Source organism: Amaranthus tricolor, chromosome 2 (assembly GCF_026212465.1).
Source record: "Amaranthus tricolor cultivar Red isolate AtriRed21 chromosome 2, ASM2621246v1, whole genome shotgun sequence".
Taxonomy (NCBI): domain Eukaryota; kingdom Viridiplantae; phylum Streptophyta; class Magnoliopsida; order Caryophyllales; family Amaranthaceae; genus Amaranthus; species Amaranthus tricolor.
Window position 1 is genome coordinate 954,975 of NC_080048.1, and position 12,103 is coordinate 967,077.

A 12,103-nucleotide genomic window follows, 5' to 3' on the forward strand; every position below is an offset into this window, starting at 1 on the left:
TTTAATTGTTAATATCTCTAATTAAGTTAAATAAAAATTCTAAAAATTTAAGGTTAATTAAATTTACATTAAAATAAATATTATTAAAAAACAAATGAAAAGATGAGGATGGTGAGACAGAGAGATTAATATTTTAAAAGAACCAGTACAATTGAAATAAAGATTTTTGCAATATATTTGAATTAAATTTGGAGCTATTTTACTAGTTTTAATTCTAACATTTAATTTAACAAAATAATTTTAAAGCATTAATTAGAACAATTAAATTAATAATTAATAATCTCCAAAAGAGAATAACAATTGATAACTCGTCAAATTCATCAAATAAAGTTTTAAAAAATTAAATTAAATACAACAAAAAAAACATCATACTGAAAAGTAATACTGTTTTAATACAAAACCTAGATAAAAATAATAAACTAAAGCCAAAAGCTTTCCAATTGTTCAGTTGTATTGCAAAAGTCTTGTATTGACTCATCATCTGTTCCAGCAGCATGAAACTGTTTTGTTAGAAGTGAGTAAAATATTATTTTCTCTCCTTTAAGCCGCGAAATGTAAATTCGATTTCTCTTTTCAACCTCCGCTATCTTTGCAGAAAATGATGACTTTCCAAGGAAAAAACTATATTCACCAAGGTTTCTAATTTCCACCCATTTATGCTTCTGAATATTAAACTTAAAAACTTGAACGCATAATCCAATAAACTTGATAAATACTGCTATAAGCTGACCTTCACACTCAAGTAGGTGATACGAATGAAATTTTTTGAAGCATAGCTGAGGTGGCTTGCTATAAACTTGCCAATTTTCTTCTCCGTCTATTAATGCAAATGATCCAAGATAACCGTTTACATCGAGAATGTAAAAGCATCCCTGAATGTAAACTGGATTGTTGATTCCAATTTTAAATTGGTTGTTTTCATTTGGAAACGCATAACGTGTCCAAGATGTATCACCAAATCGGAAATAAGTAATTGCTTTCATTAAGGGATCAAATGCAACCATGAGAAAGTCTGAAGAGGTAGGATAAGATGAGAACCCAATACTTGTAAGATCAATAAAATTATTAAAATGGAATGGAAAATCTATTTTGACCCTGGTGAAAGGATTGAAGAACTTGAGTGATGAGGATATCCATTTAAAACTTGAAATCATAATTAACCATCCATTATTAGAATAATAAAGAGTAGAAGGATTTAAAAATATGCGTAAGCGAGTGTAGTGTGAATCAGATCGGAAAGGATCCATCACTTTACATAATCCATCTTCATCATCCTTAAAGAAGATAAATAAAGGAAGCCTATTATGAGAGATTCCCCATTCAGGAATCAACGGAATTGCCTTTTGACATTTCTTACAAGAAAGCCGCAAATTCCAATAATCGAAAAAATGTGTTGTGTGTGTTGAAATTAAATATATCAAATAATCCGAAAGCTTAATGAATGAGCCCTCCTCTATTCTTTCGTGGGGAACTTGCTTCATCTCAATTATCCTATCATGTTTTTGAATACATCCTAATCTGTGAAAGGAAACCATATGAAAAATTAATTATTCCACAATAATGTAATTTTATGATCTTTAAAAATTGATTAAGAAATTAATTGATATAGAAAATAAATATTAAATAATTTTTACAAAATCTACAAATAGTCATAGATAGACAATGTTTAACCCTAACGACCCGTTTGGTTGTAGGTACTAAATGATAGTAATGAATATGATTTGTTGTATAAATAATTTTCATGAAATATATATTATATCATGTTATCGTCATGGTAATGAAAAATATTACATTAATTCTTAATACCAAATTTTCATATAATAATGCATCAAAATGAATTTTGTGAAAAATATGAAATGATTGGAGAAAAACAAATATGACTATTTAACTTGTCATGAGATTGGAGGAAAACTACACTAATTTTTCATTATCATTCATACCATTTAATACCTACCATCAAAGGAACCGTAAATATAATAAGAATTAATTAAGGAGAAGTAATAAACCAACGTACCTTTGGACCGGTAATGATATGGGTGCTGCATTCACCCAAGCATAACTGCTTACAGGAGTTGTCAAGTATAGAGAAAGAGAAAGTAGGGTCATACTCCTTTCAACTATGTTGTAACAAAAGATAATACGCTTATTGTCCCTAATTTGATACACACAATTTTCTTGAATACCTGATCCCTCAAAATTAGTATCCGATGATCCCCAACACCAAGTGCAACTATTATAATCTATAAAAAAGGCACGACCATTCAAAGATTTAATCTCCACCCATTTTTTGGTCGGAAAATCAAATTCAAACACAGTTACTCTACTAAAATTATCATCATAAGCATTTCTTATATATGTATTGACACAATACACATGACCATAAGATTCAACCAGATTTGTCCTACAACGAACATATGCAGGATAATACTCGAAAGGTGTAAGTGCCAAGGACTTAATGGCAAGTGAGTAAGCAATATTGGTATTAGTTTCTTCATCAACAACCTCAATAGCCGTCAAATAACATCTTATTCCATAAACTATTGGATTTTCAATTCGAGTCAAACTATAAATAATACCATGCATTATGCAATTATTTCTTATGCTCACTATTCTCTCGCCATGAAGTTTAAGCTTTTGAGTATTCCAATTACTGATTGAGGAATCAGTTGTAATACGACATGAAAAAACTTGATCTTTGATAAACAAGCAGAGTACTGAATTAGCTGAATTCGGCGCAGACGTAAGAGCACAAAACACGTCTTCATCTTCATCTTCATTTTCATCGTTGTCATCATCATCACCATCATCATCATCATCATCATCATCATTATCATATTCTTCATTATTAATATCATTATCATCATCATTATCATATTCTTCATTATTAATATCATGATCATCATCATCTTTTTCACTATCACGTTCATTATTAATATCATCATCTTCATCTTCTTGATCATTAATATCAGTATCATCATTTTCTTCTGTTTTTTTTCTCGGTAATGGAGGAAGACTGATTGATTGTAGAGTAATGAGATTACACAAAGAAATAATATTATGATCTTTAATATTACGTAAGATTAACCATCCATGGTAGGAGCCCAAAATATCAAAGCCACGCAATTGAGGAATACTCTTGATGAAGGACTGATTATTAGTTGGTAAAGAAGACATACTACAGAATGTTTGAATCATTTTCTTTCTCGAACCTCCATGTGTAAATACGAGCCATGGTGAATTGCCAAGAGGTGGTGCAACCTTTTTGTTATTTGCGTCTTCCATTGATCAAGTGAATTTGCTTTATATATTCACAAGATTTTTATTGCTATTGAAAAAAAAGACAAAAATTAAGATTAGCAACTGATATTAACAGAGAATGAAAAAAATTAGGTGGATGAATAGTTGTATATACTACTATGAAAAATAAATAATATATAATTTATTTTACAAATTAATAAATTTAAAATGCTAAAAAAATAATAATATGTATATTTTTTGTTTTAGTCTAATTATTATAATTATTTTATCTCTGATATATATATGTATAAAGCCATACTGTAATTAAATTCAAAATTATACCAAATATCAACCATAAAGCAAAATTGAAATCTGATTCCGTAACTGAAAATAAATTAAATTAAATTCCACTTAAAGTGGAAACATGTACGCACACAAAAAAAATAAACTGATTCGTTAAAAAAAAAAAAGAAAAATGGAATATTAAAATGGAAGCAGTATTCAAAATAAGGCAAGCGGAAATGTAGAAATTTATAATTACTTCATTAAATCATTAATCATAAAATCCCTTGACATATGAAAAAGTCTTAAAAATACAGTATAAATGACGACTAATACTATTTGATGGGACAATTATTAACAATTATGATTTATTATGTTGATTTAAAAGAACAAAATCAAAATTTTTCTAATTTAAAAGCAACGGAAAAAGTAGAAGGATGAAACTGGTTAAATCTTTTAGATTGATATGTATTTTTTATAATGACAGCATTTAATATTCTCACTTTTAACGACTCTATATAATAACAATAATAAGATATATATCACTTATTTAAGTTCACAACTTATTGATACATTTAAGCCCAAATCATTTTAATTTAATTTAACTGCTTTAAGTTGGACATAAATAACAATTTTAATTTTAATAAATTATAATAACACATATATTCCCAAAATTAGACTATGATCCAACATAAATCATTAACATATGATTGAAAACGAGACATATCCTATCATCTTTATTTTTTGTAATACATGGGTAATTATAAAAAATAATAAACAAAAATCCACTAAAAGCGGATGAAAAATCAAGCAACCAGCAAAAGCCCATAAAAAAATCCTTTTTCCATGACTGTTGATACCATTAATTTCCACTATAAGCAACATAATTAGTATGTAAAAAAAAAGTGAACTTTTATCATTCCATGAAATTTTTTTGGGAAAACCATTACTAACAAATAAGAATCAATATGATAAATAAAAAAAATAAAATCAAATGTTACCTGATTCAATAGCACCGAAAGATTCAGAAAATAAGAGCGATTATATTATATCTTCTAGATAATATGTATGATGATCCTTAATTAATGTTCACTTTTATTTTTTTTTTCTGATAATATGAATGACAAAGAGAAAAAGAAAAGAGCATAGTATAACCTAGAACAATAAGAAAGGATATATATATATATATATATATATATATATATATATATATATATATATATATATATATATATATATATATATATATATATATATATATATATATATATATATATATATATATATATATATATATATATATATATATATATATATATATATATATATATATATATATATATATATATATATATATATATATATATATATATATATATATATATATATATATATATATATATATATATATATATATATATATATATATATATATATATATATATATATATATATATATATATATATATATATATATATATATATATATATATATATATATATATATATATATATATATATATATATATATATATATATATATATATATATATATATATATATATATATATATATATATATATATATATATATATATATATATATATATATATATATACATAGCACTTAGGGCTCATAACCTAGAAAAAGTCTAAGGTAGACTTAGTCCACATTAATTTTTTGGTGGAAGAAATTTCTATTCTCAACCTTTACCCTACTTTCAATCTCTCACCCCCTACCCTACTTCCAAATTTTGTTTTAAAAAGAAAAAAATAATTTATTTTATTTTATTTTAATTTTAAATTTAAATTTAAATTTTTTATTTAAATTTTTTAATTTCTAAAATTTGCAATTTTAAATTTAAATTTTTAAATTTTTAAATTTTTTAAATTTTTATAATTTTTTTAAAAAAATTTTAATTATTTAATTTTAATTTTTTTATTTTTTAAATAAAAGTATATGAATAGTACAAAACAACTTTTGACTACATCACATAATCCAATGATGCATAATTAGACTTATGAATACAATCCCATTACTAAGTGTTATTACAGCCTACTTTCTTCCATATATCCTTATTCTTGATGAACACTCTTGATGAAGGACTGATTATTAGTTGGTAAAGAAGACATACTACAGAATGTTTGAATCATTTTCTTTCTCGAACCTCCATGTGTAAATACGAGCCATGGTGAATTGCCAAGAGGTGGTGCAACCTTTTTGTTATTTGTGTTTTCCATTGATGAATAGTGAGTTTACTGCCATTATCCATAGATTAATATTGAACCATTGACAAAATGATTGAAAACGAGAACCATGAATAAAAAAACACGAAAATTAAGATTAGCAACAATAATAAGATGCTAAACAAAAAAAAAACAAATAATACTATATAATTTATTTTGCAAATTAATAAATTTAAAATGCTAAACAAATAATAAGATGTATACTTCTTTTTGTTTTAGTCTAATTATAATAATTAATTTATGTCCGATATATATAAAATCATACTATAATTAAACTTAAAACTATACCAAATATCTTATTTTACTATAAGATCAATTATTGTAATACAAGGGCAATTAAAACAATACTCCTAAAAAACAAAAATCCATTAAAAGTGGAAGAAAAATCAAACAACCATAATTAAAATCTAATTCCATAACCGAAAATAAATACACCCAAAATAAATTAAATTCCGCTTAAAATGGAAATATGTACCCACAAAAATAAAAAAATAAAAACAAATTGATTCGTTAAAACAACAGGAAAATGGAACATTAAAATAATTTCCAAAACTAAATTCCACTAATTAAGTGGAAACGTGATTCCGTGAACGAATAGCCATGGCGGCTACAGGTACCATAGATTTCCAAACCTAATTCCACTGCAACATAATTACATATGTCGAAAAAATTGAATTTTATATTACTTTATTACTTCATTAATCATAAAATTCCACAAAAGATTAAAAAAATTCCTAAAAATCCAACATAAATAGCGATAGATATCATTTGATGGCAAAAAAAATTAGGAAAATCAACACTGACAAATAAGATTTATTATGTTGAATTAAAAGAATAAAATTGAAGGTTACCTGATTTAATAGCACCGGAGAAATTTTAAGAACATGAGATATATCTTCAAGATAATGTTTGATTACCTTTGTCGCTTTTAATTCTCTCTGATAATAGAATATAAAATGGTAAGGAGAAAAAGAATAGTACAACCTAGAACCATAATGGCTATATATAACATTAACATATCACGTATCTAAGGCCCACAACTTTTTAATACATTTAAGCCCAAAACCATTAAACTTTAATTAGACTACTTTAAGATATAATTTATTTTGCATATTAATAAATTTAAACCTAATATAAATAATTAAGCCTCATATATATAATATATAATTTGTTTTTCATATTAATTAATTTCAAAAGCTAAAACAAATTATAAGATGTTCAAGTTATAAGAAGATATATTATATGTGTAAGATGAAAAAAATATAAATTTGCGGATGAGTTTAAAGAAGTGAAGTGAAACAATTATCAAAAAAAAAAAAACTTAACTAATAACTAACAATTAACAGATCAAAATTGAAAGAAACAATTTGTACTTGCGTTCTATAAACAAGATGAACAATAACAACTTTAAATACAATAACTATTTAATGATAATTAATTAATCAAAATAATAATCTACTTCAAATACAATAAAAATTTAATAATTAAACAAATAAACAAAGTTGAATTATGAAATAAAAAACAAAAAGCATAAAAAAAACTTTGTAAACCCGATAGCTCGAATAACTGATCTTCAATCGAACCGTGACAAATTAACCCGACCCAAGTGTGACCCGTTGTAACATGTATCCGAAAAATAACTGTTGATGATCAACGCTGAGGCCCAAGTTATCAAGCCCAAGTCTATCAAGCCCAAGATCATGAGAATTCTAGAATAATAAAGAATGAAAATATTTTGAAATAATAATGTAGAGTATGAGAAAATATCTCAACTCTAGAATGTGCTCTAAAAATATCTAAGTATACATATCTTAAATTTAGAATTTTCTTAGAAAGTATCTTGTATCTAGATAGCTCCATTAGAGTAGTATAAATAGGTGGTCATGGCATTAGTGTATGTAATAAGTAAGAGATCAAGTAAGGTTTCAAGTAGTGTTCTCTTCTAAAGTGTTGTAGTGATAGGTTAGAGGTTAGAAAATTATAAGTAGTAGAGGTGTGAGAGTTGTAAAAATATTTGAGAGTATAATAAAATTTAGTTCAAATATGACACATGTCCGAAACTGACCCGAATGAACACCTCTAACTAAAACCCACACTATATTATACATTAATTTTTAACGAAAAACTACAACTGATCGTGCTGCGTTTTGTCTATTTTTCCCCCAAAAAAATTTTGATTCGTGGAATACAAGATCATTGGGTAATTTAGATGCTCTTTCCTCCATTAATTCTCAACGAAACTCAAAATCCAATGAAATTGTTGCTGCTTTCTGTCAGATTTCTTTCACCAGCATAATTTTTTTTGTGGATTATAAGATTAGTTGGTAATTTAGTTTCCTCTTATTAATTTCTTTCTATTGTATTAATAGATAGATTCGAATAAAAAGAAGGGCAAAGCGATTATGAAGAAAGATGACAAAGACCAGAATAAAGAAGTCAAAGACAATAACGAAGAAATCAAGAATAAAGCGATTATGAAGAAATCAACATTTCCAAGATCAACCGCGTTCTTGATTTCTTTATTATTGTCTTGGACTACTTCATTCTGGTCTTTGTCATCTTTCTTCATAATCGCTTTGCCCCTCTTTTTATTCGAATCCATCTATTACAATAGAAAGAAATTAAAGAAATTAGTAGGAGTAGGGATGCAAGTGAGGCGGGTTTAATAGGTCCCGGTTTGATGGGTCATGGGGCGGGTACGGGTATAAAATTCATACCCATTGCGGGGATGGGGATGGGGATGGGGATGGGTTTTAGGTGATACCCGCCCCATCCCCGCCCCGCCCCGCCTCACGAAATGTACAAATTTTGAGAATTGGAATATCCTAAATTATTTTTCAAATTTCTGAAAACCTTGAATTATTTTCAAATTTTTTTAAAAACTTTAAAAACCTCGGTTTATATTTCTTTTAGACATGTATATTTGTTTGAAACTTTGATTATGTGTTCGTTTGGGACTTCGGATATATGTTTGTTTGAATTGAGACTTTGGATATGTGTTTTTCTTTGAGACTTTAGAGTTTGGATATGTTTTATGGGTTTTAAGGCCCAAATAATTGAAAATAAATATGTGACACTGATGGGTATTAAGCAGGGATTTGACAGGTGGTGGGGCGGGTAAAATGGCTATTAGACGGGGATGGATACCCAGATGGGGATGGGGATGGGGATGGTATTAGGTACAAACCCATCGGGGCGGGGACGGGGAGAAAAATTATACCCGCCGCGAGGATGGGGATGGGGATTGATTTACCAGATGGGGATGGGGATGGTAACGCCAATACCCGCCCCGCCCCGCCTCGTTTGCATCCCTAAGTAGGAGGAAACTAAATTGCCAACTAATCTTATAATCCATAAATAAAATAATGCTGGTGAAAGAAATCGACAGAAAGCAGCAACAATTTCATTGGATTTTGAGTTTCGTTGAAAATTAATGGGGAAAGAGCATCTAAATTACCCAATGATCTTGTATTCCACAAATCAAAATTTTTTTCGGGGGAAATAGACAAAACGCAGCACGACCAGATGTACTTTTTCGTTGAGAATTAATGTATAATATAGTGTGGGTTTTAGTTAGAAGTGTTCATTCGGGTGATCGAGTCGGTTTCGGATATGTGTCATTCGGTTCGGATGAATTTTGGATCGGTTATTTTTCGGATACATGTTACAACGGATCGCACTTGGGTCGGGTTAATTAGTCACGGTTCTATTGAAGATCAGTTATTCGAGCTATCGGGTTTGCATCGGTTCGATGTCTGTTGAAGTTCGAGTCGAGTTCCATCGGTCTCGGGCTGTCATCGGTTAATAATTGGTTCGGTTTTATCGGGTACAGATCGGGTCCGGTTATTTTTTTATGTAAAATTCGGCTACAAGTTGCTAATTACTATCGAACAAGTCAATGTCACATAAAAAAATTAAAGAAAAAGAAAAAATGTTAACAATCTTGGATGATTTTGGACGGAAAAAATTAGAAATAGTAACGGTTGTAAGACGCTCAATAACACAAGGGTACTATTATAATCGAAAAAGCTTAGAGGTATTATTGATAAAGTGCAAAAATTAAGGTGTACCATTGATAATTTCCCTAAAATTTAATTTATGAAAACATCTATCACTTTATTACATTAATATGAGTTGAATATGAGTTGATTATACTTCTATGTTAAAAATTGGTTCAGCTTTACAGCAATTCAATCAAAAAACTGGTTAGGACAAAGCGATAATGAAGAAAGATGACAAAGACCTGAATAAAAAAGTCCAAGACAATTATGAAGAAATCAAGAACACGGTTGATCCTTGGAATTGGTGATTTCTTCATAATCACTTTGCCCTTGATTTCTTGATTAAGTGCGTTCTTGATTTCTTCATAATTGTCTTGGACTTCTTTATTCTGGTCGTTGTCATTTTTCGTAATTTTGATTTGGAGAAATTTAAAGACTTTAACTCGAATGATCATTTTTAATAATTTAATAAAACCAATTCAATATTATAACATGCAATTCTCATCTAATCATATAAATATTAGGGTTCATATCTAATGTCTTACTATACAAAACTACTCACTAAAATAAAAAAATTAAACATATTCAATAACATAAAAATAATCAAATCAGAAAAGGGAAAGAAGTTACCAAGAACTTATGTGGAATAACAATTAAAAAGAAATCCAAAGCTTGGTATAATAATAATAATAATACCCAAATTCTCGAACATAAACACAAAGATAACCTTCTTGTAAATCTAAAAATTTGAATCACAAAATGTAAAAGAAAATTTGAAGAAATTGAAAACCTAAATTCTAGAAAGCAAAGTAAAATGAAATTGGGAATCCCTTTGATTTTCCAAACTCATGAATATATATGCCACATTGAAGAATTTCAGAGTTCTTTCCTTAAAATCCAGTATCAATCTTCTCTTAATCCCTCTTATTTCTTGAAACATACAACCTTTGGGATGTTTGGCGGAATAAAAATAGATTATGGGCCACAAAAGTTTGGAAAACAAACACAATTTTGATGTAACGCAGAAAAATAATGCATGAATAACTTCGACATATTATTTATTTATTTATTCATTTATTTATTTATTTATTTTTCTTTACTTTTAGTCAGTGGTATTTTGATATATATACGGCTAAACCCGACATACCATAACACACTTTCCGGCAATCGGAACAAGCCCAAGGATTAACCGCGTTCTTGATTTCTTAATTATTGCCTTGGACCTTCTTTATTCTGGTCTTTGTCATCTTTCTTCATAATCGCTCTGCCCTTCTTTTTATTCGAATCCATCTATAAATAGATTAGTTGGTAATTTAGTTTCCTCCTACTAATTTCTTTCTATTGTATTAATAGATGGATTCGAATAAAAAGAAGGGCAAAGCGATTATGAAGAAAGATGACAAAGACCAAAATAACGTAGTCCAAGACAATAATGATGAAATCAAGAACGCAGTTAATCCTTGGGCTTGTTCCGATTGCGGGAAAGTGTGTTATGATATGTCCGGTTTAGCCGTGCATATATCAAAATACCACTCACTAAAAGTAAAGAAAAATAAATAAATAATATGTCTGCGTAGATCAAAGTTGTATTTGTTTTCCAAACTTTTGTGTCCCATAATCTATTTTTATTCCGCTAAACTTCCCAAAGGTTGTATGTTTGGAAAACAAACACAACTTTGATCTACGCAGAAAAATAATGCATGAATAACTCCGACATATTATTTATTTATTTATTTAGTTTTTTTTACTATACGTGATTGGTATTTGATATATGTACGGCTAAACCCGACATATCATAACACACTTTCCCGCAATCGGAATAAGCCCAAAGATTAACCGCGTTCTTGATTTCTTCATTATTGTCTTGGACTTCTTTATTCTGATCTTTGTCATCTTTCTTCATAATCGCTTTGTTCTCCTTTTTATTCGAATTCATCTATTAATACAATAGAAAGAAATTAGTAGGAGGAAACTAAATTACCAACTAATCTTATAATCCACAAATTCGCTCAAAATAAAAAAAAATCAGTCTCAATCCAGGCTCCAGCCATTGCACAAACCCACGAAAAGCTTCTGGAAAATTTGTATGAAGCTTCGCTCGAGTATACAAAAATTTCGACCAAGACTTGCCAATTCTAGCCCAGCCATTGGAAATCTCAAAAACAGCCTCTGGAAAAAGTTCGAGTGAAATTCGACCGAGATTCTAACCTTCGACCGAGTCTCTGAATTCTTGAATGCTATCAAATTGCCCACAAAGTTTCTGTCAGCTACAATATGGAATTTCGATCGAATCTTCAAACTCCAAAAAATTTCTGACCGCTTGAAAAGGAAGCTTCG

At 28.2% G+C, this 12,103-nt stretch overlaps 1 protein-coding gene across 3 annotated transcripts; it reads right to left on the reverse strand.

Moving 5' to 3' along the window:
- Positions 1-316: 316 nt before the first annotated feature.
- Positions 317-6,880, reverse strand: LOC130806962 (uncharacterized). 3 transcript variants are annotated; one of them, XM_057672227.1, is made up of 4 exons: positions 6,617-6,880; positions 5,654-5,777; positions 2,015-3,325; positions 317-1,518 (listed from the first exon to the last, which is right to left on the reverse strand). In XM_057672227.1, the coding sequence occupies exons 3-4, from the start codon at positions 3,280-3,282 to the stop codon at positions 420-422; spliced, it is 2,367 nt and encodes a 788-aa protein (XP_057528210.1). In that variant the 5' UTR covers positions 3,283-3,325; positions 5,654-5,777; positions 6,617-6,880; the 3' UTR covers positions 317-419. The 3 variants fall into 3 exon arrangements, with proteins under 3 accessions (XP_057528210.1, XP_057528212.1, XP_057528213.1); XM_057672229.1 differs by lacking the exon at positions 5,654-5,777; XM_057672230.1 differs by lacking the exons at positions 5,654-5,777; positions 6,617-6,880 and adding an exon at positions 4,521-4,653.
- Positions 6,881-12,103: the final 5,223 nt, after the last annotated feature.